Source organism: Notolepis coatsorum (genome assembly GCF_963971535.1).
Source record: "Notolepis coatsorum genome assembly, chromosome: 6".
NCBI classification, from domain to species: Eukaryota; Metazoa; Chordata; class Actinopteri; order Aulopiformes; family Paralepididae; genus Notolepis; species Notolepis coatsorum.
In genome coordinates this window covers 189774097-189797036 of record NC_140170.1, presented here as the reverse complement: position 1 = coordinate 189797036, position 22940 = coordinate 189774097, and the positions used below count along the sequence as shown (strand labels likewise).

Genomic DNA, 22940 nt, shown 5'->3' with positions numbered 1-22940 from the left:
TTAATGAATGGATGAATGGATGAATGAATGAATGGATGAATGAATGAATGAATGGATGAATGAATGAATGAATGAATGAATGAATGAATGAATCGATGAATGAATGAATCAATCAATCAATCAATCAATGACCTTTATTTATATAGCACCCTTCACAGCACAGGGTGCTTTACACTACAGCATAACATATAAAAAAGATCTGAAATAAATGACAACAATAACAGACAGCAGTTAAAAACAGTGACACCCAGATTGAGCTCCCTGAGAGGCCAGGACACCCAGATTGAGCTCCCCAAGAGGTCTTGTGAGTGGACTTTTATACACGTTGGGAGGGGGTAGGGATTAGTGGTCTGCAAGGGCCTTGAAATAAAGCCCGAGCCCTGCCCGAGCCCTTGAACTTCAGGCCCTGCCCGAAAATAAGCCCGACTGTAAATAATATTTTAAGCCCTAGCCCGCTGAAAACCCGAAAAAAATAATTATTATTATTATTATTAAAATATAATTTTTTTTGTATTTGTTTTAAATATTCGAAACACGGTTTTATATGAACGTAATAAATAAACAAAACTAAGAAGCATTTACATAGCCTGTTTCGCAATGCCGTCTCTCCCAGTGCTCGCTTATATCTCTGACTCACACATCAGCCTCGTAAAACTTATTGAAGGCTATAGAATCTCCGTTGACACACACACACACACACACACACAACACACAATAGCCTACTCAGTCAAACAAACAAACAGAAAACAGAAATCAGATTTCGAGCAGAGCAACGTAATGAAAATCACAACAAAACAGGTAGCGAGTCGAGACCCAGCAAATAATAACATCACTCACCAGACGTCAGCAACGCGTTGAACACCGTTAACAAAACCGGCTACATACATCCCAAGAACAAATTAAAACGTTCGCCAACTGGCTATATTCCAACACAACCAATCGAGTTGAACTTGTCCCCTAGCTGAGTTCTCCCTGCGCGCTGCAGTAATTACATCCAAGTGTTTCTCTGGCGCAAAAGAGAAAGCGAATCTTAAAACGAAGGTTATCCTATAACCCTAGTTATATGAAAACAAAAACTAAAACTAAAAAAAAACTAAAAAAAAAAAAAAAAAAAAAAAGGGCGGTGCCCAGGCCCGGCCGAGCCCGAATTATTTATTAAAAAAAAAGCCCTACCCAGCCCGAACCCGCCGGGCCGGGCCGGGCCCCGTCGGGCCTGGGCAAGGTTGCAGTGCACTAGGGATGCGTGTAGTCTTTTACCAACGCACTTGCAGTTTTCCGCAATCTGATTGGCCACTGACGTTTCTCTCAGCGCCAATCGCGTAACGCCTAGTTCTATCACTGGTTAAGCTTGGCGACTCTTTCGAAGCTGGTTAAGGTTAGAGTTTGTCTTAGAGCAGGGCGATAGACCACCAGCCCTGATGAACTAGGCGTTAGCTACTGTAGCTAGCAGGCTGTTAGAGGCAGAAATAGGCGTAACACGATTAGTGCTGAGAGAAACGTCAGTGACCAATCAGATCGCGGAACCCGAACGCGGAACTGCAAGTGCGTTGGTAAAAGACTACACGCGGTAGGGAAAGGTGACCAGGTATACTCAAAGGGAGGGCGCGGGGGAGCGATGAGGTAGGGTGACCAGGGGTTTCTCTAACAGTATCATATTTTGGACCCCAACAGTCTTTCTTCCTGTTTGATATCCACACAGTTTAAAACCTGACAGTCTGTCTTCCTGTTTGATACCCACACAGTTTAAAACCCGACAGTCTGTCTTCCTGTTTGATACCCACACAGTTTAAAACCTGACAGTCTGTCTTCCTGTTTGATACCCACACAGTTTAAAACCTGACAGTCTTTCTTCCTGTTTGATATCCACACAGTTTAAAACCTGACAGTCTTTCTTCCTGTTTGATACCCACACAGTTTAAAACCTGACAGTCTGTCTTCCTGTTTGATATCCACACAGTTTAAAACCCGACAGTCTGTCTTCCTGTTTGATATCCACACAGTTTAAAACCTGACAGTCTGTCTTCCTGTTTGATACCCACACAGTTTAAAACCTGACAGTCTTTCTTCCTGTTTGATATCCACACAGTTTAAAACCTGACAGTCTTTCTTCCTGTTTGATATCCACACAGTTTAAAACCTGACAGTCTTTCTTCCTCTATGATACTCACACAGTTTAAAACCTGACAGTCTTTCTTCCTGTGTGATATCCACACAGTTTAAAACCTGACAGTCTTTCTTCCTGTTTGATATCCACACAGTTTAAAACCTGCCAGTATTTCTTCCTGTTTGATATCCACACAGTTTAAAACCTGACAGTCTGTCTTCCTGTTTGATATCCACACAGTTTAAAACCTGACAGTCTGTCTTCCTGTTTGATATCCACACAGTTTAAAACCTGACAGTCTGTCTTCCTGTTTGATATCCACACAGTTTAAAACCTGACAGTCTTTCTTCCTGTGTGATATCCACACAGTTTAAAACCTGACAGTCTTTCTTCCTGTTTGATATCCACACAGTTTAAAACCTGCCAGTATTTCTTCCTGTTTGATATCCACACAGTTTAAAACCTGACAGTCTTTCTTCCTGTTTGATATCCACACAGTTTAAAACCTGACAGTCTTTCTTCCTGTTTGATACCCACACAGTTTAAAACCTGACAGTCTTTCTTCCTCTATGATACTCACACAGTTTAAAACCCGACAGTCTTTCTTCCTGTTTGATACCCACACAGTTTAAAACCTGACAGTCTTTCTTCCTGTTTGATACCCACACAGTTTAAAACCTGACAGTCTTTCTTTCTGTGTAGTATCCACTTTGACCCTCTGAATGGTGCCCCTTGGCGTAATTCTTCGAGTCAAAATAAAGATTGAATGAATTCATATCAGCCGTATCAGACCTCTGGGTGCCTGTGAGCTCCTCCTTAAAGAGTACAAACAGTCCTGGCCATGTGTCCGTCTGACAGGGACTGTTTTGTTTTTAAACAACTGACTATAAGTTCAAGTTCAAGTTTCAAGTTTTGTTTTATTTGTCACATGTAATGTACGTTACAGTGAAATGCTTGGTTCTGTATGAGCCCCCTGAGAATGTGCTTCATACAGTAAAAAAAAGTCAAAAGAATAAAGTACAAACACTATACAAAATATACAATATACAAACTAAATTACAGAATGAAGTACAAAAAAAACGTTTGAAAAAAGAAATGCTAAATGCAAAGATGAGGTTGTAGTGCAACTCTTTTTGTAATAAATAGATCAAATATGGTGTAGTGTTAAAAGTGTTTAACCCTTTCACTACCACACTACAGAAGGTTAATCCTGTCACTACCACACTTAACCTTCTGTAGCGTGGTAGTGAAAGGGTTAACCCTCTGTATTGTCACAGTGAAAGGGTTAACCATTTGGTAGTGTGGCAGTGAAAGGGTTGGAAGTGTCTAAAGTGAGTGTTTAAAGTGAATGTGTGTGTGTGTGTGTGTGTGTGTGTGTGTGTGTGTGTGTGTGTGTGTTGTGTGTGTGTGTGTGTGTGTGTGTGCGCGTGTGTCTGTGTGTGTGTGTGTGTGTGTGTGTGTGTGTGTGTGTGTGTGTGTGTGTGTGTGTGTGTGTGTGTGTGTGTGTGTGTGTGTGTGTGTGCAATGAGTGTAGATGGATGGGTTAGTGTTGCAATATATTAGACAGTAGATCAGTAATAAGACTTTCAGGACCTCAGGCGGGGCCTCGGGCAACATTTTATTTAGGTTACTCTGGGACATAGGGCCGGCCCTGCTGGGACCCACCAGACACACAGAGACACCTTCACAGTGGTGGAAAGTATTTTTACTCAAGCACTGTACTTAAGTACAATTTCAAGCTACTTATACTTTATGTGAGTATTTAAATGTTAGGGAACTTTATACTTTTACTCCGCTACATTTAAAGGGAAATGTTGTACTTTTTATTCCACTACATTTATCTGAACCCATCAGTTACTAGTTACTTTGAAGAAAGAAAACATGGCAAAAATATAATTATGAAGATTATGTACTTTCAAATCTGAAGCCTGTCAACTCCAAGAGGACATGATCAGAGCAGCATAACTGGACCACATACCACTTTAACATCACCTTTAATCAGAGCAGCATAACTGGACCACATACCACTTTAACATCACCTTTAATCAGAGCAGCATAACTGGACCACATACCACTTTAACATCACCTTTAATCAGAGCAGCATAACTGGACCACATACCACTTTAACATCACCTTTAATCAGAGCAGCATAACTGGACCACATACCACTTTAACATAACCTTTAATCAGAGCAGCATAACTGGACCACATACCACTTTAACATCACCTTTAATCAGAGCAGCATAACTGGACCACATACCACTTTAACATCACCTTTAATCAGAGCAGCATAACTGGACCACATACCACTTTAACATCACCTTTAATCAGAGCAGCATAACTGGACCACATGCCACTTTAACATCACCTTTAATCAGAGCAGCATAACTGGACCACATACCACTTTAACATAACCTTTAATCAGAGCAGCATAACTGGACCACATACCACTTTAACACAACCTTTAATCAGAGCAGCATAACTGGACCACATACCACTTTAACATAACCTATAACTGGACCACATACAACTTTACGTAACACAACCTTTTGCCGTCACTGGATGGAGGCTTGAACGCCCCCAAACACTGGAATACACAAACGTCATGTAGAATGCATACTTTTACTTTAGATACTTAAGTACATTCAATTGCAAATATATATATTTTTTTATAAATTCTACTTTTACTTTTTACTTTGAATGGAGGACTTTTACCAGAGTACACATTTATCTGGGTGTTTCTACTCTTGTACTTCCTCCACCGCTGCACGTTCAACACTGAGCTTGAACACACCAGCGCTGTGTGGAGGAGTGGCTTCAGGAGACGCTTTGTCTTTCTGCGGTGACAATGAAAGTGGAGCGACTGGTTCGGAGCACATGTTTTGGTCGTTAGCGAAGAGTTTCATGTTACAGGAGGTTTCCCAGCAGCACGCTGCAAGAAGAGACGAGCTGCGGCAAGGGATTTTATCACCAGTTAAAGGCCCACTCAGTGATCCAAATGGAAACAAAATGGGTCAAATGGTAAATGGCTGCATTTATATAACAGCTTTTTATCCAAAATCACTTTACAATTTGTTCCTCACATTTGACCCATTCACTCACACGTTCACACACCGACGGCAGAGGCGACCGTGCGAGGTGCCAACCTGCACATCGGGAGCAGTTAAGGGGTTAAGTGTCTCGCTCAAGGACACTTCGACACGCTGCCCGGGAGGAGTGGGAATCGAACCGGGAACCTCTGGATTACCGGACGACTGCCAACAAGCACATAATTTATGACTTGTGTATGTACAGATTTGTAATATTAATACTTATTAATGGCCAGCAGCGTAACTAGTAAGAGTATAGGTAAGGGATATGTAGATATAGCTATAGTATCATATAAATACATAAAGTACATATAAATACAGAATAAATATAAATACATATTCCAGTGTTTATTAAAACATTACCAATATAAATAATACAAAACATAGCCCCCAAATACAGCAAATACAATTTAAAACTCAAGTTCAAGTTCTTTATTTGTCAAATACACAACAATACAGGGGCTTTGCAGGTGATGACGTGTTTGTGTTTGAGCTCAGACTCAACAGCACAATTAAGACACATCAATGAATACAATAATGGTAGCCATAAGTAGTAGTAGTAAGATTAAAAATTAAATAGTCAGTTATTTGCAGAAAGTGTCTTGCGTATAGTGTATGTGCAAATTAAGGTGTGTTCAAGATATTGGTCCGCGGACCAATTTCCTACATGTCTCGCGCCAGTTTACACAATTTTTTCCCACGCTGTTCAACTCCTGTCATGTCGTCGTCATCCGATGTCAAAATAAAGAGTATGTTATCTCCATTTCCAATATTTCGATAATAAAAAACTGGCAGTTTTACACACTTCCTTTAGAAAAGCCACTCTCTTTCGCAAGTGAAAAAGCGAGTGGTCAGAGTAAAATGCAGATCGGCGTCACATTAAATGCAGGTCGATGTCGACCATTATGTGACACCAAGTGAGCGGCGCGGACGTCCGCGCATTAGAAAATTGGAGCTTCGCACTTGGAGTCCGCTTTGGGTCCGCTTTGGGTCCGCTTTGGGTCCGCTTTGGGTCCGCTTTGGGTCCGCTTGGAGTCCGCTTTGGGTCCGCTTTGGGTCCGCTTTGGGTCCGCTTTGGGTCCGCTTTGGGTCCGCTTGGAGTCCGCTTTGGGTCCGCTTTGGGTCCGCTTTGGGTCCGCTTTGGGTCCGCTTTGGGTCCGCTTTGGGTCCGCTTTGGGTCCGCTTGGAGTCCGCTTTGGGTCCGCTTTGGGTCCGCTTTGGGTCCGCTTTGGGTCCGCTTGGAGTCCGCTTTGGGTCCGCTTTGGGTCCGCTTTGGGTCCGCTTTGGGTCCGCGCGAGTCCGCTCCGTGTACGGTCCGCTCGACTATGGGAGCACCTTTAGCCTTTGCATTAAGAGCCCAGTCAATCAACTAGAGCAGGGGTGCCCAACCGTTTTTGAACCAAGATCTACTTTTTAATTTACCACCTAGCCGAGAGCTACCAGCCAAAATTGTATATTGTAAGCCGTCATTTGAGGCTTTATAAAAGCAGCATAATGAACACAAATCTGTCAGTGCCGAGTCCGACCTCGTCTTAAATAACAAACAGCATTGCTTGTTGTAGTTAACAAGGAGAGGCAGAGTTGATTTAGCAAAAAAAAAAAAAAAAAAATTGTTTTTTTTAATAATCTAATTTTATTAATCGAGATCTACTTGAAATCAGCCCGATCGACTGGTTGGGCACCACTGAACTAGAGAATGAAAATATGTCTACATTCAGATTTGAATGAATGAATGAATGAATGAATGAATGAATGAATGAATGAATGAATGAATGAATGAATGAATGAATGAATGAATGAATGAAGTTTATTTTTCGGTCTTGTTTACAGACAAATCAAACACACCTGTGTGGACTTACAAAAAGAAAAGCAAGAAAAGAAAAGAAAATCACAAATGTACATATTCAAGGCGAGCTCAACACACAAAATCCAAAATCGACGACCGAAAAAAAGGAATAGGCTGAAGCTTATTTTTGCCTATCCTTTACAAATTCTTAAAAACTAAATATATTTTAATATAAGAAAGAAAAACTTAAAAATATTCTGCAAGATAATAATGTTTTGAAAGAAAAAACAAATGTTTGACGTTTTACTCCAAACTGTACTCCTGAATTATTTCATCCTTTTAAGGCTTTTTTAAATCTCTTTTTAAGTTCTTTAGTTTTAGTTTATTATGTTGAAGAGGACCACAGTGATCCTCCTCATTACGTCAGCAGGGAGGCCATGTGGTCCTTCTGTCAGCGGCTTCCTGCAGGAGACCAAGGCCGCTCTACATCCTCTGGTTGTTGTGACTAACGCTGGGGGAGATAACGGGTCAAACACACCTAACGGCTGCTCTCTGCGTCAGGGCAGCGCTGGGGGAGATAACGGGTCAGACACACCTAAAGGCTGCTCTCTGCTTCAGGGCAGCGCTGGGGGAGATAACGGGTCAGACACACCTAAAGGCTGCTCTCTGCGTCAGGGCAGCGCTGGGGGAGATAACGGGTCAGACACACCTAAAGGCTGCTCTCTGCGTCAGGGCAGCGCTGGGGGAGATAACGGGTCAGACACACCTAAAGGCTGCTCTCTGCGTCAGGGCAGCGCTGGGGGAGATAACGGGTCAGACCCACCTAAAGGCTGCTCTCTGCGTCAGGGCAGCGCTGGGGGAGATAACGGGTCAGACACACCTAAAGGCTGCTCTCTGCTTCAGGGCAGCGCTGGGGGAGATAACGGGTCAGACACACCTAAAGGCTGCTCTCTGCGTCAGGGCAGCGCTGGGGGAGATAACGGGTCAGACACACCTAAAGGCTGCTCTCTGCGTCAGGGCAGCGCTGGGGGAGATAACGGGTCAAACACACCTAAAGGCTGCTCTCTGCGTCAGGGCAGCGCTGGGGGAGATAACGGGTCAAACACACCTAAAGGCTGCTCTCTGCGTCAGGGCAGCGCTGGGGGAGATAACGGGTCAAACACACCTAAAGGCTGCTCTCTGCTTCAGGGCAGCGCTGGGGGAGATAACGGGTCAAACACACCTAAAGGCTGCTCTCTGCTTCAGGGCAGCGCTGGGGGAGATAACGGGTCAAACACACCTAAAGGCTGCTCTCTGCGTCAGGGCAGCGCTGGGGGAGATAACGGGTCAAACACACCTAAAGGCTGCTCTCTGCTTCAGGGCAGCGCTGGGGGAGATAACGGGGTCAGACACACCTAAAGGCTGCTCTCTGCGTCAGGGCAGCGCTGGGGGAGATAACGGGTCAGACACACCTAAAGGCTGCTCTCTGCGTCAGGGGGGCAGGGGGAGATAACGGGTCAAACACACCTAAAGGCTGCTCTCTGCGTCAGGGCAGCGCTGGGGTGAGATAACGGGTCAAACACACCTAAAGGCTGCTCTCTGCGTCAGGGCAGCGCTGGGGGAGATAACGGGTCAAACACACCTAAAGGCTGCTCTCTGCGTCAGGGCAGCGCTGGGGGAGATAACGGGTCAGACACACCTAAAGGCTGCTCTCTGCTTCAGGGCAGCGCTGGGGGAGATAACGGGTCAGACACACCTAAAGGCTGCTCTCTGCTTCAGGGCAGCGCTGGGGGAGATAACGGGTCAAACACATAATAACGGGTCAGACACACCTAAAGGCTGCTCTCTGCGTCAGGGCAGCGCTGGGGGAGATAACGGGTCAGACACACCTAAAGGCTGCTCTCTGCTTCAGGGCAGCGCTGGGGGAGATAACGGGTCAGACACACCTAAAGGCTGCTCTCTGCGTCAGGGCAGCGCTGGGGGAGATAACGGGTCAAACACACCGCTTTGGGTCCGCGCGAGTCCGCTCCGTGTGCGGTCCGCTCGACTATGGGAGCACCTTTAGCCTTCGCATTAAGAGCCCAGTCAATCAACTAGAGAATGAAAATATGTCTACATTCAGATTTGAATGAATGAATGAATGAATGAAGTTTATTTTTAGGTCTTGTTTACAGACAAATCAAACACACCTGTGTGGACTTACAAAAAGAAAAGCAAGAAAAGAAAAGAAAATCACAAATGTACATATTCAAGCTCGCACACAAAATCCAAAATCAACGACCGAAAAAAAGGAATAGGCTGAAGCACATTCTTATTTTTGCCTATCCTTTACAAATTCTTAAAAACTAAATATATTTTAATATAAGAAAGAAAAACTTAAAAATATTCTGCAAGATAATAATGTTTTGAAAGAAAAAACAAATGTTTGACGTTTTACTCCAAACTGTACTCCTGAATTATTTCATCCTTTTAAGGCTTTTTTAAATCTCTTTTTAAGTTCTTTAGTTTTAGTTTATTATGTTGAAGAGGACCACAGTGATCCTCCTCATTACGTCAGCAGGGAGGCCATGTGGTCCTTCTGTCAGCGGCTTCCTGTCGGAGACCAAGGCCGCTCTACATCCTCTGGTTGTTGTGACTAACGCTGGGGGAGATAACGGGTCAAACACACCTAACGGCTGCTCTCTGCGTCAGGGCAGCGCTGGGGGAGATAACGGGTCAGACACACCTAAAGGCTGCTCTCTGCGTCAGGGCAGCGCTGGGGGAGATAACGGGTCAGACACACCTAAAGGCTGCTCTCTGCTTCAGGGCAGCGCTGGGGGAGATAACGGGTCAGACACACCTAAAGGCTGCTCTCTGCGTCAGGGCAGCGCTGGGGGAGATAACGGGTCAAACACACCTAAAGGCTGCTCTCTGCGTCAGGGCAGCGCTGGGGGAGATAACGGGTCAGACACACCTAAAGGCTGCTCTCTGCTTCAGGGCAGCGCTGGGGGAGATAACGGGTCAAACACACCTAAAGGCTGCTCTCTGCGTCAGGGCAGCGCTGGGGGAGATAACGGGTCAGACACACCTAAAGGCTGCTCTCTGCGTCAGGGCAGCGCTGGGGGAGATAACGGGTCAGACACACCTAAAGGCTGCTCTCTGCGTCAGGGCAGCGCTGGGGGAGATAACGGGTCAGACACACCTAAAGGCTGCTCTCTGCGTCAGGGCAGCGCTGGGGGAGATAACGGGTCAGACACACCTAAAGGCTGCTCTCTGCTTCAGGGCAGCGCTGGGGGAGATAACGGGTCAGACACACCTAAAGGCTGCTCTCTGCGTCAGGGCAGCGCTGGGGGAGATAACGGGTCAGACACACCTAAAGGCTGCTCTCTGCTTCAGGGCAGCGCTGGGGGAGATAACGGGTCAGACACACCTAAAGGCTGCTCTCTGCGTCAGGGCAGCGCTGGGGGAGATAACGGGTCAGACACACCTAAAGGCTGCTCTCTGCTTCAGGGCAGCGCTGGGGGAGATAACGGGTCAGACACACCTGAAGGCTGCTCTCTGCTTCAGGGGGGCAGGGGGAGATAGACAGTCTGTCACAAGCTGCAGGAAGACAGTCTGTCGCAAAAAAACGAACGAACTAAAACGAAAACAAACTAAAACGAAAACGAACGAAAAAAAACGAACACAAAAAAATGTACGCAAAAAAACGAACACAAAAAAAGGAACACAAAAAAAGGAACGCAAAAAACGAACGCAAACGAACGAACTAAAACTAAAACGAACGCAAAAAAGCGAACGAAAAAAATGAATGCAAAAAAAATGTGGCAAAAAAACGAACTAACTAAAACGAAAACGAACGCAAAAAAACGAACACAAAAAATCAGAAGAGACAGTCTGTCACAAGCTGCAGGAAGACAGTCTGTCGCAAAAAAACTAACGAACTAAAACGAAAACGAACGCAAAAAAACCAACATAAAGGCTGCTCTCTGCGTCAGGGCAGAGGGTCCCTGTGCACGTTGCTGTGTGTTCCCTGGGGTGATTAGCGGACATACTAGATATACGCTATTTTATTGATAATAATGATACTAATTAGGGATGCTCGATATTGGCTTATTTACCGATACCGATATACCGATATTGTCCAACTCTTAATTTCCGATACCGATATCAACTGATATCAACCGATACCGATTTATGCAGGGTTTCACCCCCCCAAAAAAACTGAATAATTTCAGGTAATTAACATTACATATCTCTTGTTGTGGAATTAACACAACATTATGCATACTTTTGACAATAAATTAAATCTGAATTTGTTCTTACTTGCTTGCCTGGGTAAATAAAGGTTATAGAAATGTAAAAAAAATAAAAAATCTATTTTTTTTAAACCGATACCGATATTTTCCGATATCACATTTTAATGCCTAATAATAATAATACTAATATATTTTATTTATAGGGCACTTTATAATTGTGGAGCAAATCTCAAAGCGCTACATTGTAAAAGAACATAAAAGCTAGCAAGAGAGTAAAAACATAATATAAAATAAGCAAGACTAAAACTAGTAAAAGAGTAAAAAAACATAAAATAAGAAGGGCTGGTAAAAGAACATAAAATGTGTGGAGCTAAAGCTAGATATAAATCCTACAAAAGGAGTTTTGAGGCCCTTTTTAAAAGCATCCACAGTCTGTGGTGCTCTCAGGTATTTCCATTCCTTTTTAGTAAACAGGGTTTGGTCTTATTTCAGAGCCGTCCTGATAATTCCACTATTACTATCTGCTCTCTAAAAAAAGTAGTTTGTTTAGCACCTGAGTACAAAGGGCGCGATCCACAAAGAATGGATTGCACGGTGCTAATTGCACCCTTACTTACAATTCATTATGATTTGCGCGGTGATTGATTGATTGATTGATTGAACATTTTATTAACAGATTGCAGAATGGGTAAAATACAGTACGGCTCAATACACACAATTGTTAAGGGGATGCAGACCAGAGAAATACTTTCGTCTTGTTTACATCAGGGTCCCCCATTTTCAATTCATAATGAATTTTAAGTAAGGGTGCAACTTGCTCCGTGCAATCCATTCTTTGTGGACTTAGCCCTAAGTAAGGGTGCAATTAGCACCGGCGCAATCCATTCAAAGTGTTTGAGACACAACGTGTTACTGGATTAGAGACACAACGTGTTACTGGATTATCCTCTCAACCACATGACGTGTTACTGGATTATCCTCTGAACCACACAGGACCAATGATAGTAAATGACGTGATCACTTTTTTTTAAAGATCCCCAGTGATCTCTTGTCTCAGTAATCAAATCAAATCAAATCAAATGTATTTGTAAGGCCCGACAATACACGTTAATTACTTCATGATTCTGGCTGATAACACACATAATTAGCTTAATAATGCCCTGTATCGTACCCTGTATATTGCATTTATCAACATATTTTAGTTTGGCCATGAACAACTCAAGTTAAAGTTCTTTATTTGTCAAATACACAACAATACAGGGGGCATTGCAGGTAATGACATGTTTGTGTTTCGAGCTCAGACTCAACGGGGCACAATTAAGAAACAACAATGGATCTGTTAGGATGAACAGCGGGGCTCTGCTGAATGTCCCGGTCAGGATGATCACACTCAAAGTAATGTGTCCTCTGACTTTTTCTTTCTCTCTTTCTCTCATTCCTCTCTCCCTCCCCATCCCCCCTCTCTCTCTCCCTCTCTCTGTCCCCCCCTCTCTCTCTCTGTCCTCACAGCCGTTTGTCATCCACGACATGAGGTCTTTGATGGAGGGCGAGCAGCTGATCAACGGGAGACAGATGTCTAACCTGGAGCCTCCAGAGTCAGCGTTCAATGGTCACACAGGTTAGTATAGAGCAGGGGTGTGAAAAGTACAAAGAAATTATACTTAACACATTCATGGCCATTGGGGGCCCGTCTAATCCCACTGGCCAGCCATTCATTACAAGGTTTCACTGTGCGTGAGGTTGTTTGTAGAGCTAAATCTATATTTTATATTATTGCTATGTGGCCATTGTCATTGTCAATTGACAGTATATAAACCTTCCCTTCAATATGCCATAAAGAATTTTTTTTTCATCAATACGTTCCCATTTTATAGCGTTGTGAATATGAACTATATACCGCAATGTTATAGGGTAATTCCTGCAAATCTAGTTATAGGGCGCTAAGCTAATAACATTAAATCATAAAATGCATATGATCGGTATCATGGTCCACCATGAATGCGTGAAAGGGGGGGGGGGGGGCGGGGGAAGTCGTTTCTGATTATTGATTACCAATAACGGCATTCGTTATTACTACAACATACGCTGATCAGGGGGATGGCTATGAGAACAAGGCCCGATCAAGCTGAAATTGACATCAAATCGCTCTTACCTGTGGCCGGTTGGATTCCAAAAAGAATTTCCCAGTTATTGATCGCCATCTGGTAGATCGATATGTCCATTGGCTGATGCTATATTCCCTTACTGCATACTGAATTCGGCGTCGCAAATAAGTATTCCAGGAGATTGGTTGAAGCCATAGCTTCAGGCTAACAGAAAAGTTAACCCGGAATGAAAGAAAAGTGACACCCAGTCTGCAACAAGGATTACTCCATTCTCGAGACAGCGCCACTACCAGGATCTGGCCGTTACTGCACTTTTCGAATCCCAATAGGCATTTTCCAGCCAACATCCAGCTCCGTGACATTGAGTAGGATATTCAAATGGAATAAAAGCTAAAACAAGGCAATAACGTATATATACACGTGGTTGGCCTCCAGAGGTCGGATCTCAATAACGTATTTATACGTGGTTGGCCAGGAATGTGTTAAGTGAAAGTATGGGTACCGTCTCAAAATAATGCTCAAGTAAACGTCAGAGTATCTGGCTAAAAACACACTTGAGTAAAAGTAAAAAAGTTTCTACTTTTAAATGTATTTAAGTACTAAAAAGTAAAAGTAAACACTTTTCATGGAGAGAGGGCCATGGGTGCTCGTCTTGTCCGTCCACGCCGACCGTTTCGTCCTCTTCATCACTTGTACTATCGTTTGTGGCCGTCTTCTGTAGCTCGTCACTCTGACGGTCTATAAAGCGCGGCCGCAGGATTAATAACGTTAGCGTTAGTTCGGCCAGAGAAACAAATATACTAATTAAAATGGTTGAACCTGCAAGATTTGTACTTTGTAGGTCTTCATTTTAAATGTAAGGAGTAAAAAGTATGTTTTTTTTCTTCTGAAATGTAATTGAGTAAAAGTACAAGTATACAAACCTAATAATACTTGAGTAAAGTACAAATCCCCCAAAACAGTACTTAAGTATTGTAATGAAGTACAATTACTCAAGTACTTTACACCCCTGGTATAGAGGTTAGTATAGAGCAGCTGTCTGGTTTCTCTGGACACACAGGTTAGTATAGAGAGCAGCTGTCTGGTTTCTCTGGAAACACAGGTTAGTATAGAGCAGCTGTCTGATTTCTCTGCACACACAGGTTAGTATAGAGAGCAGCTGACTGGTTTCACTGGACACACAGGTTAGTGTAGAGCAGCCGTCTGGTTTCTCTGGACACACAGGTTAGTATAGAGCAGCCGGCTGGTTTCTCTGGACACACAGGTTAGTATAGAGAGCAGCTGTCTGGTTTCTCTGCACACACAGGTTAGTATAGAGCAGCTGTCTGGTTTCTCTGGACACAGGTTAGTGTAGAGCAGCTGTCTGGTTTCTCTGGACACAGGTTAGTATAGAGCAGCTGTCTGGTTTCACTGGACACACAGGTTAGTATAGAGAGCAGCTGTCTGGTTTCTCTGGACACACAGGTTAGTATAGAGAGCAGCCGTCTGGTTTCTCTGGACACAGGTTAGTGTAGAGCAGTTGTCTGGTTTCTCTGGACACAGGTTAGTATAGAGCAGCTGTCTGGTTTCACTGGACACACAGGTTAGTATAGAGAGCAGCCGTCTGGTTTCTCTGGACACACAGGTTAGTGTAGAGCAGCCATCTGGTTTCACTGGACACACAGGTTAGTATAGAGAGCAGCCGTCTGGTTTCTCTGGACACACAGGTTAGTGTAGAGCAGCCATCTGGTTTCACTGGACACACAGGCTAGTATAGAGAGCAGCTGTCTGGTTTCACTGGACACACAGGTTAGTATAGAGAGCAGCTGTCTGGTTTCACTGGACACACAGGTTAGTATAGAGCAGCTGTCTGGTTTCACTGGACACACAGGTTAGTATAGAGCAGCTGTCTGGTTTCACTGGACACACAGGTTTCACAATCGGCCAATCAGTGAGCTTAACCTCCACTCATCTCTCTTCCAGGGTTCAGCCACCTGGGGGGCGGCTGCGGAGGTGTGATGGCGGGGGGCGGACCCATGGTGGGGGGCGGAGCTACGGAGGCAGTGGAGCTCCGGTTCTTCTACAGCTGCCAATCACGGTCGGCCGAGGCGGTGAGGGAGGTGACAGAGTTTGCCAAGAGCATCCCTGGGTTCATCGAGCTGGACCTCAACGATCAGGTAGAGGGGATCCGTCCGACGGTCAAGACTTCATCCATTCCTTCATCCCATCAGTCTATAATGATCACATCATCCATTCATTCAATCAATCAATCAATCAATCAATCAATCAATCAATCAATCAATCAATCAATCAATCAATCAATCAATCAATCAATCACTCTAATGATCACATCATCCATGCATTCAATCAATCAATCAATCACTCTAATGATCACATTATTTATTCATTCAATCAATCAATCAATCACTCTAATGATCACATTATTTATTCATTCATATACCACTGCCGTTCAAAATATACTACTACCATACAGAATATATCACTAACATATCACTACCATACAGAATATATCACTAATATATCACTACCATACAGAATATATCACTAATATATCACTACCATACAGAATATATCACTAATATATCACTAATATCACTACCATACAGACTATACACAGTAATATAATAATAAATAAACACTACCATACAGAATATATCACTAATATATCACTACCATACAGAATATATCACTAACATATCACTACCATACAGAATATATCACTAATATCACTACCATACAGACTATACACAGTAATATAATAATAAATAAACACTACCATACAGAATATACACAGTAATATAATGATACATAAACACTACCATACAGAATATACACAGTAATATAATAATAAATAATCACTACTATACAGAATATACACAGTAATATAATGATACATAAACACTACCATACAGAATATACACAGTAATATAATAATAAATAATCACTACTATACAGACTATACACAGTAATAGAATGATAAATAAACACTACCATACAGACTATACACAGTAATAGAATGATAAATAATCACTACCATACAGACTATACACAGTAATAGAATGATACATAATCACTACCATACAGAATATACACAGTAATAGAATGATAAATAAACACTACCATATATAAGCTAAAAGAGGTATCATCCACTGACCCTTGCCCTTTGACCCTGTTCCCAGGTGACCATGCTGAAGTACGGCGTGATAGAGATCCTGATCATCATGATGGCCCCGCTGATGAACAAGGACGGGACGCTCATCTCCTACGGGCAGATCTTCATGACCCGGGAGTTCCTGAAGAGCCTGAGGAAGCCCTTCTGCCAGATGCTGGAGCCCAAGTTCCAGTTCTCCGTCAAGTTTAACACCTTGGAGCTGGACGACAGCGACATGGCCCTCTTCCTGGCCGTCATCATCCTCAGCGGAGGTGAGCCGAGCGAGCGGAGCACCCCCGGTGGTGGTGGAGGAGGTACTGCGACTGTTAGGCGGTGACTTTCCACCACCACTGCTGTTAAAACCCTTTCACTGCCGCACTGCCAAACGGTTAACCCTTTTCACTGCGACAATACAAAGAAGGTTAACCCTTTCACTGCCACGCGACAGCGGGTTAACCCTTTCACTGCCACACTACAGAAGGTTAACCCTTTACTATCACACTGCCGACGGTTAACTGTCGATAGTGTGATAGTAAAGGGTTAACCTTCTGTAGTGTGACAGTGAAAGGGTTAAATGAAAGGTGTAAGGAACGCCTCCCATCCAGCCACACTGCGCAGTCAGATTATACATTTTCTATTATAGGATATACGGTAGCCTACATGTGCTTTAGTGTTTACTGGAGAGGGGAGGAGAGGAGGAGGGAGGGGGGAGAGAGAGGGGGAGAGAGAGAGAGAGAGAGAGAGAGAGAGAGAGAGAGAGAGAGAGAGAGAGAGAGAGAGAGAGAGAGAGAGAGAGAGAGAGAGAGAGAGAGAGGGGGGGAGATAGGGAGAGAGAGAAAGAGAGAGGGGGAGAGATGGGGAGAGAGAGAGAGGGGGGGGAGAGAGGGGAGAGAGCGAGAGGGGGGGGAGAGAGGGGAGAGAGAGGGGGGGTAGGGGGGGAGAGAGAGAGAGGGAGGCGGGAGGAATGAGAGGAGGAGGGAGAGAGAGAGAGAGGCGGGAGGAATGAGAGGAGGTGGGAGAGAGAGCGAGAGAGAGAGAGAGAGAGAGAGAGAGAGAGAGAGAGAGAGAGAGAGAGAGAGAGAGAGAGAGAGAGAGAGAGAGAGAGAGAGAGAGAGAGAGAGAGAGAGAGAGAGAGAGAGAGACCTCCTGGGGTGATAGCCACATGGCCCAGTTGGCCCACGGAGGAACTGTTATCATACCTAGTGGATGTGAACTGTTTGTTTATTACACTCTGCAAACAAAGCTTAAAAAGGCAAAGAAACTAGAAACTAATATAATTTGACTTAAACGTCCTCATTTAAATAGTTAATTCATCAAATATTTTGAATGAGCTTATTATTTGTGCCGTGTAATAGGATTATGTTGTGATATATCGCAGATTCTCAAAATTCCTTGTAAGAATCCTGTGGATTTATTACAGGTCGTGTACTGTGATAGTAAAGGGTTAACCTTCTGTCGTGTGGTGGTGAAAGGGTTAAGCATTTTGGTAGACAATGTACAAATCTTGTAAGATCTGTACATGTCTCTTCATTCTGGGGATGCGTTAATTTATTGTAAAAAAATAAATAAAAGAATTTACCGAAAACTTTACTGATTTCCAAATAGTTGTAGGTGATAAAAAGGTCTGTGTTATCAAGCCATTAGCTACTATCTATTGGTAGTATACGGCTATCCTTGACCCCTGAAGTTATCTTGATAGAAGGAACTGTTTGCACGCACTTGAAGCTTCTCGTGTAGGCTACTGTAAGAATACAAAAGCGTCAATGCCTTGGTTTCTGCTTGTAACCAGTATTTCTTTTAGCAGTAGGTCATTTTCGTGGTAGTTGTTTTATTGTTTTTTATTGTGGATCCCCATTAGTCTGACTCTACACCAAGGCGAGACTACTCTTCCTGGGGTCCAAACATTTAAAATACAAACACACACAAAAGTGTAATTAAAATATAAAACTATATAAAGTACTCACAAGAAAACATCACGACAAACAAAACAAGTGAATCAAAGCTCACTCAATATTCATAAGTCAGATATCGCATTTATCCAACCATAAAATACATATTCCATAATCAGTCCATAAGAAAAAAACAGATAAAAATCTTTGGCAGTGCAATAGCATATAAATTAGTAGAAGTACTTTATTGATCCCGAGGGGGATTCAGCACATTTAGGTGGTCAAAAGTCACAAATCACAAACAAGAATAAATATACAGTCAGGGATATACATTCTAAAATATGTATATACATTCTAAAATATACAGCCAAAAAGATACAGTTTTACATTACATTACAATACATACATTACAATAAACTCTTCATAACAAAAAAGTATTTTAGTCTTTTGACAGATCACCCACGTCATCGTTAGTCCTATACGTCACCAACTACACCTTCAAACACAATCTTCAAATGTCTTCCAATAAAATCATCTACAAACTAAATCACTTGACGATCAATCAATTGCTCAAATGAAGACACAATAATCAGTGAATAATACGTTGTTGTATAATCATTAGGTTACTGTCCATGAGTCATTATGAATTGAAAATGGGGGACCCTGATGTAAACAAGACGAAAGTCTTTCTCTGGTCTGCATCCCCTTTGTGTGTACTGAGCTGTACTGTATTGTACCCGTTCTGCAATCTGTTAATACAGTTTTCAATCAATCAGTCAATCAATCAGTCAATGGTAATTAGACTAATCGGTGGGCATACCATGACCCTATCAGTATAACAAAACTTTAAAAAATCACGTTGGATAAAAGCGTCAGCGAAATGACTAAAAGTCAATGGTAATTATACCGATATGTGGGTAGACTGTGACCCCACCATCCTATGTAGAGTACAGTACCAAAATACTACATTTCAAGATTTTAATCCATTGAACAAAATCTATTTAATCTACCTAATTACATTTCTAATCTAATTGAATTGTACCTCCCAGACAAGGTGGGGAGCTCCTGAGCTAAGCATATCCCAGCTGTCCTGGATTGAACCACCTTCTTACCACCTCTACCACCACCACCTAGACTAACCTTCGTACTGTCCTCTACTGTCACGCACTCTTCCTAATATACTAACATACACTCGACACTGCAGCACTCAAGTTTGAACACTTTGATGAACATTGTTACTCAGCTGATAGAGTTGTACCCTTCCTGCTGACTTGTCGTACAGAACTTGTAAGTCGCTTTGGATAAAAGCGTTGAGCTAGATGACAAAATGAGAAAATGTAAGACCACGTCTCCAACCAATCGCTCCTCCATCACACTAGTTTCTCGCTTGTCAAATGTCAAAACACTACAGAAGGTTAACCGTCTGTAGTGTGATAGTAAAGGGTTAACCTTCTGTTGTGTGGCAGTGAAAGGGTTAACCTTCTATGTATTGTCGCAGTGAAAGGGTTAACCGTTTGGTAGTGCGGCAGTGAAAGGGTTAACAACCCTTCAACTAAACACAACTATAGGAGTTACGTTCCGTTTCCCCCGGGCCAGGGTGGCCATGTCTGTTTGATAAACAGGCCGACCTTGAACCTTCTGTCGCCTGAAGTCTGACACGACGGTCAAACATTAACTTAAACGAGTGAGAGATTATCCCTGGAAATTTAGATAAACATACGGTAAGGCTTTCTTCTTTAGATAGAAAAACGGACGTTTTGGTCACGTTTTCTGTTGCATCATACGGTAGTATCACAACATAGGTCACACGGTACATTCTCACCCTGCATTCAGATACCGGGTAACTCGTGGCACTGGCACTGCCAGGGTTAGGGGTTCAATTCCCCCTGGTGCCAGCCATACTGAAAATGGATACACGTAGTGAACCCCAGCCAGTCAACGGTGGAGCTTACTGATGTTTACTGACGGGGGTGACAGTGGCTCAGGGAGGTAGAGCAGTCGTCTGGTAATCCTGGAGGTTCCTGGTTCGAATCCCGCTTCCCCCGGGCAGAGTTTTGAAGTGTCCTTGAGCAAGACACTTAACCCCTAATTGCTCCCGATGAGCACGTTGGCAACCTTGGTATGGTTGCCTCTGCCGTCGGTGTGTGAATGTGTGAGTGAACGGGTAAAATGTGAGGAATAAATTGTAAAGCGCTTTATTATACTTTATACTTATCGCACACGCATGACTCTTTTGCAAAGAAAACATTCTGAACTTTCTTCCACACAAAAAACGAATCACTCTGAGTGGTAATGAAATAGAGTTACAGAGGTTTGAACACACTGAAGTAAAAGTTTTGTTCACTCACATTTGTGTTTACTTGTTGCCAGAGGCCTGTTTTTAAGTTCCAGCTGAGAGGTAGGAGCTGGAAAACATAATAATAATAATAATAATAATAATAATAATAATAATAATAATAGATTGAATTTTAAGAGAGAAGCGCCTTTCTCAGACTCAAGGACACTGTACAAGGAAAGGATGGAAAAAAATAAAAGTAAGTAATAAAATTGAAAAAATATATATAATAAAATACATAAAAGATCTGTGTATAGTAACAACAAGAAAAAACAAATAAGATAAGAGATAAAAATAAATAAAAAAAAGGAGGCAAGTTCTGTCCAATTGGATGAAGTGGTTAAAATTAACAAACAAACAAACAACAAAACAAAACAAAACAAAACAACGGAATCTGTGGCTTAAAAAAGAGTCAGGGGTGGGCTACTTGGGAGCGGGGCCGTGTTGCGTGAAGGCAAGTGTGAACAGGTGGGTTTTTAGCTTGGTTTTGAAGAGGTTGATGGTGTCAGAGCCTCGGATGAGGGGGGAGAGGGAGTTCCACAGTCTGGGGGCTGCTGCAGCGAAAGCTCGGTCTCCCAGTGTGGAACGCCTGGTGCGGGGGATGGTGAGGAGGTCGGAGTTGGAGGATCGGAGGCCTCGTGCTGGAGTGTAGGGGTGGAGTAGGTTGGTCAGGTAGGAAGGGGCCAACCCGTGCAGGGATTTGTAGGTGAGGAGGAGGATCTTGTAGGGGATTCGATAGTTGATGGGGAGCCAGTGGAGTTTTTGCAGGGTGGGGGTGATGTGCTGCCAGGGTTTGGTGCGCGTGAGGACCCTCGCAGCAGAGTTTTGGACGTACTGTAAACGATCCAGAACCTTCTTGGAGGCACCAAGAAGGACTCCGTTACAGTAGTCGAGGCGGGAAGTGATGAAGGCGTGAATGAGTGAACATAATGGTTCCATAGCCTGAAGCCTGATCTAGTACACGTCCAAAGTTGATAACAATCCCACGGAAAATTAGTGTTTTACAAAGGTTTTTGTAATGTGTGTACCAGCGTTAATTCTGCATGATTCTCCAAAATGGCCGTCCACTGCCATTGATTCCGAGGCGCTAGTCAAAACAAAGAACTTCCCCGGCGTCCTCTTTTTCTTTCTCATTGCAATCAGCCCTCGCGTGGGACAGCCCTCGCTCCAAAATAGCATTGGCTATTAGGGCTGACCCCTATTAGTCGATTAGTCGATTTTTATATTAAAAATATTATTATTATTTTTTTCCGACAAATTTTGGCCAATCATAGTCGACCATCCAAATCCTTAGTCGGGGACAGCCCTATTGGCTATAAAGGTGGTCAATCATTTTCGCCATCAGAGGTGACTGGTCCGTTCAGGACCTGGCCAAACCGGACGTGGTTACTTATTCGAATGGCTCATCAAATGACCGAATGGCTCGTCAAATGACCGAATGGCTCGTCAAGTGACCGAATGGCTCTTCAAGTGACCGAATGGCTCGTCAAGTGACCGAATGGCTCGTCGGATGTTCTGTCTTGTAACTCGAGACTGGAAGCATGCAATAGGTTGAGTGTGGTGACGATAGAAAGGTCAGCAAATTCAACTTTCCAACAATGTATTGGTTGATCGGCAAAAACGCAGCCGGGAGCCGACAGACGAGGGCAAATTGCGGGTCGTCCGATGGCGTTGGTCGTTGGGCCGTCCGATGCTTAAGAGGTTAAATAATACATGTTTATGTGAGTACCGCATGTACATTTACATGTATGGTATGTTTATGTGAGTACCGCATGTACATTTACATGTATGGTATGTTTATGTGAGTACAGCATGTACATTTACATGTATGGTATGTTTATGTGAGCACCGCAGGTTAAATAAAGGTTTTGATTGAGTGATTGCTTGTATGGTATGTTTATGTGAGCACCGCATGTACATTTACATGTGTGGTATGTTTATGTGAGCACTGCATGTACATTTACATGTGTGGTATGTTTATGTGAGCACTGCAGGTTAAATAAAGGTTCTGACTGAGTGATTGCTTGTATGTTTATGTGAGCACCGCATGTACATTTACATGTGTGGTATGTTTATGTGAGCACTGCATGTACATTTACATATATGGTATGTTTATGTGAGCACTGCAGGTTAAATAAAGGTTTCGATTGAGTGATTGCTTGTATGGTATGTTTATGTGAGTACCACATGTACATTTACATGTATGGTATGTTTATGTGAGCACTGCAGGTTAAATAAAGGTTCTGACTGAGTGATTGACTGTGTGG

General features: G+C 43.2%; 1 protein-coding gene across 1 annotated transcript in view; it reads left to right on the top strand.

The window, feature by feature from the left end:
* Positions 1 to 22940, top strand: part of pparg (peroxisome proliferator-activated receptor gamma) — a gene marked incomplete at its 5' end in the record, with an annotated part of 161948 nt that overhangs the window by 138573 nt on the left and 435 nt on the right. The window contains 3 exons of the mRNA XM_084315972.1: positions 12703 to 12811; positions 15261 to 15454; positions 16478 to 16721. Coding sequence (XP_084172098.1) covers positions 12703 to 12811; positions 15261 to 15454; positions 16478 to 16721 — 547 coding nt within the window. The remainder of the gene's footprint in view (positions 1 to 12702; positions 12812 to 15260; positions 15455 to 16477; positions 16722 to 22940) is intronic.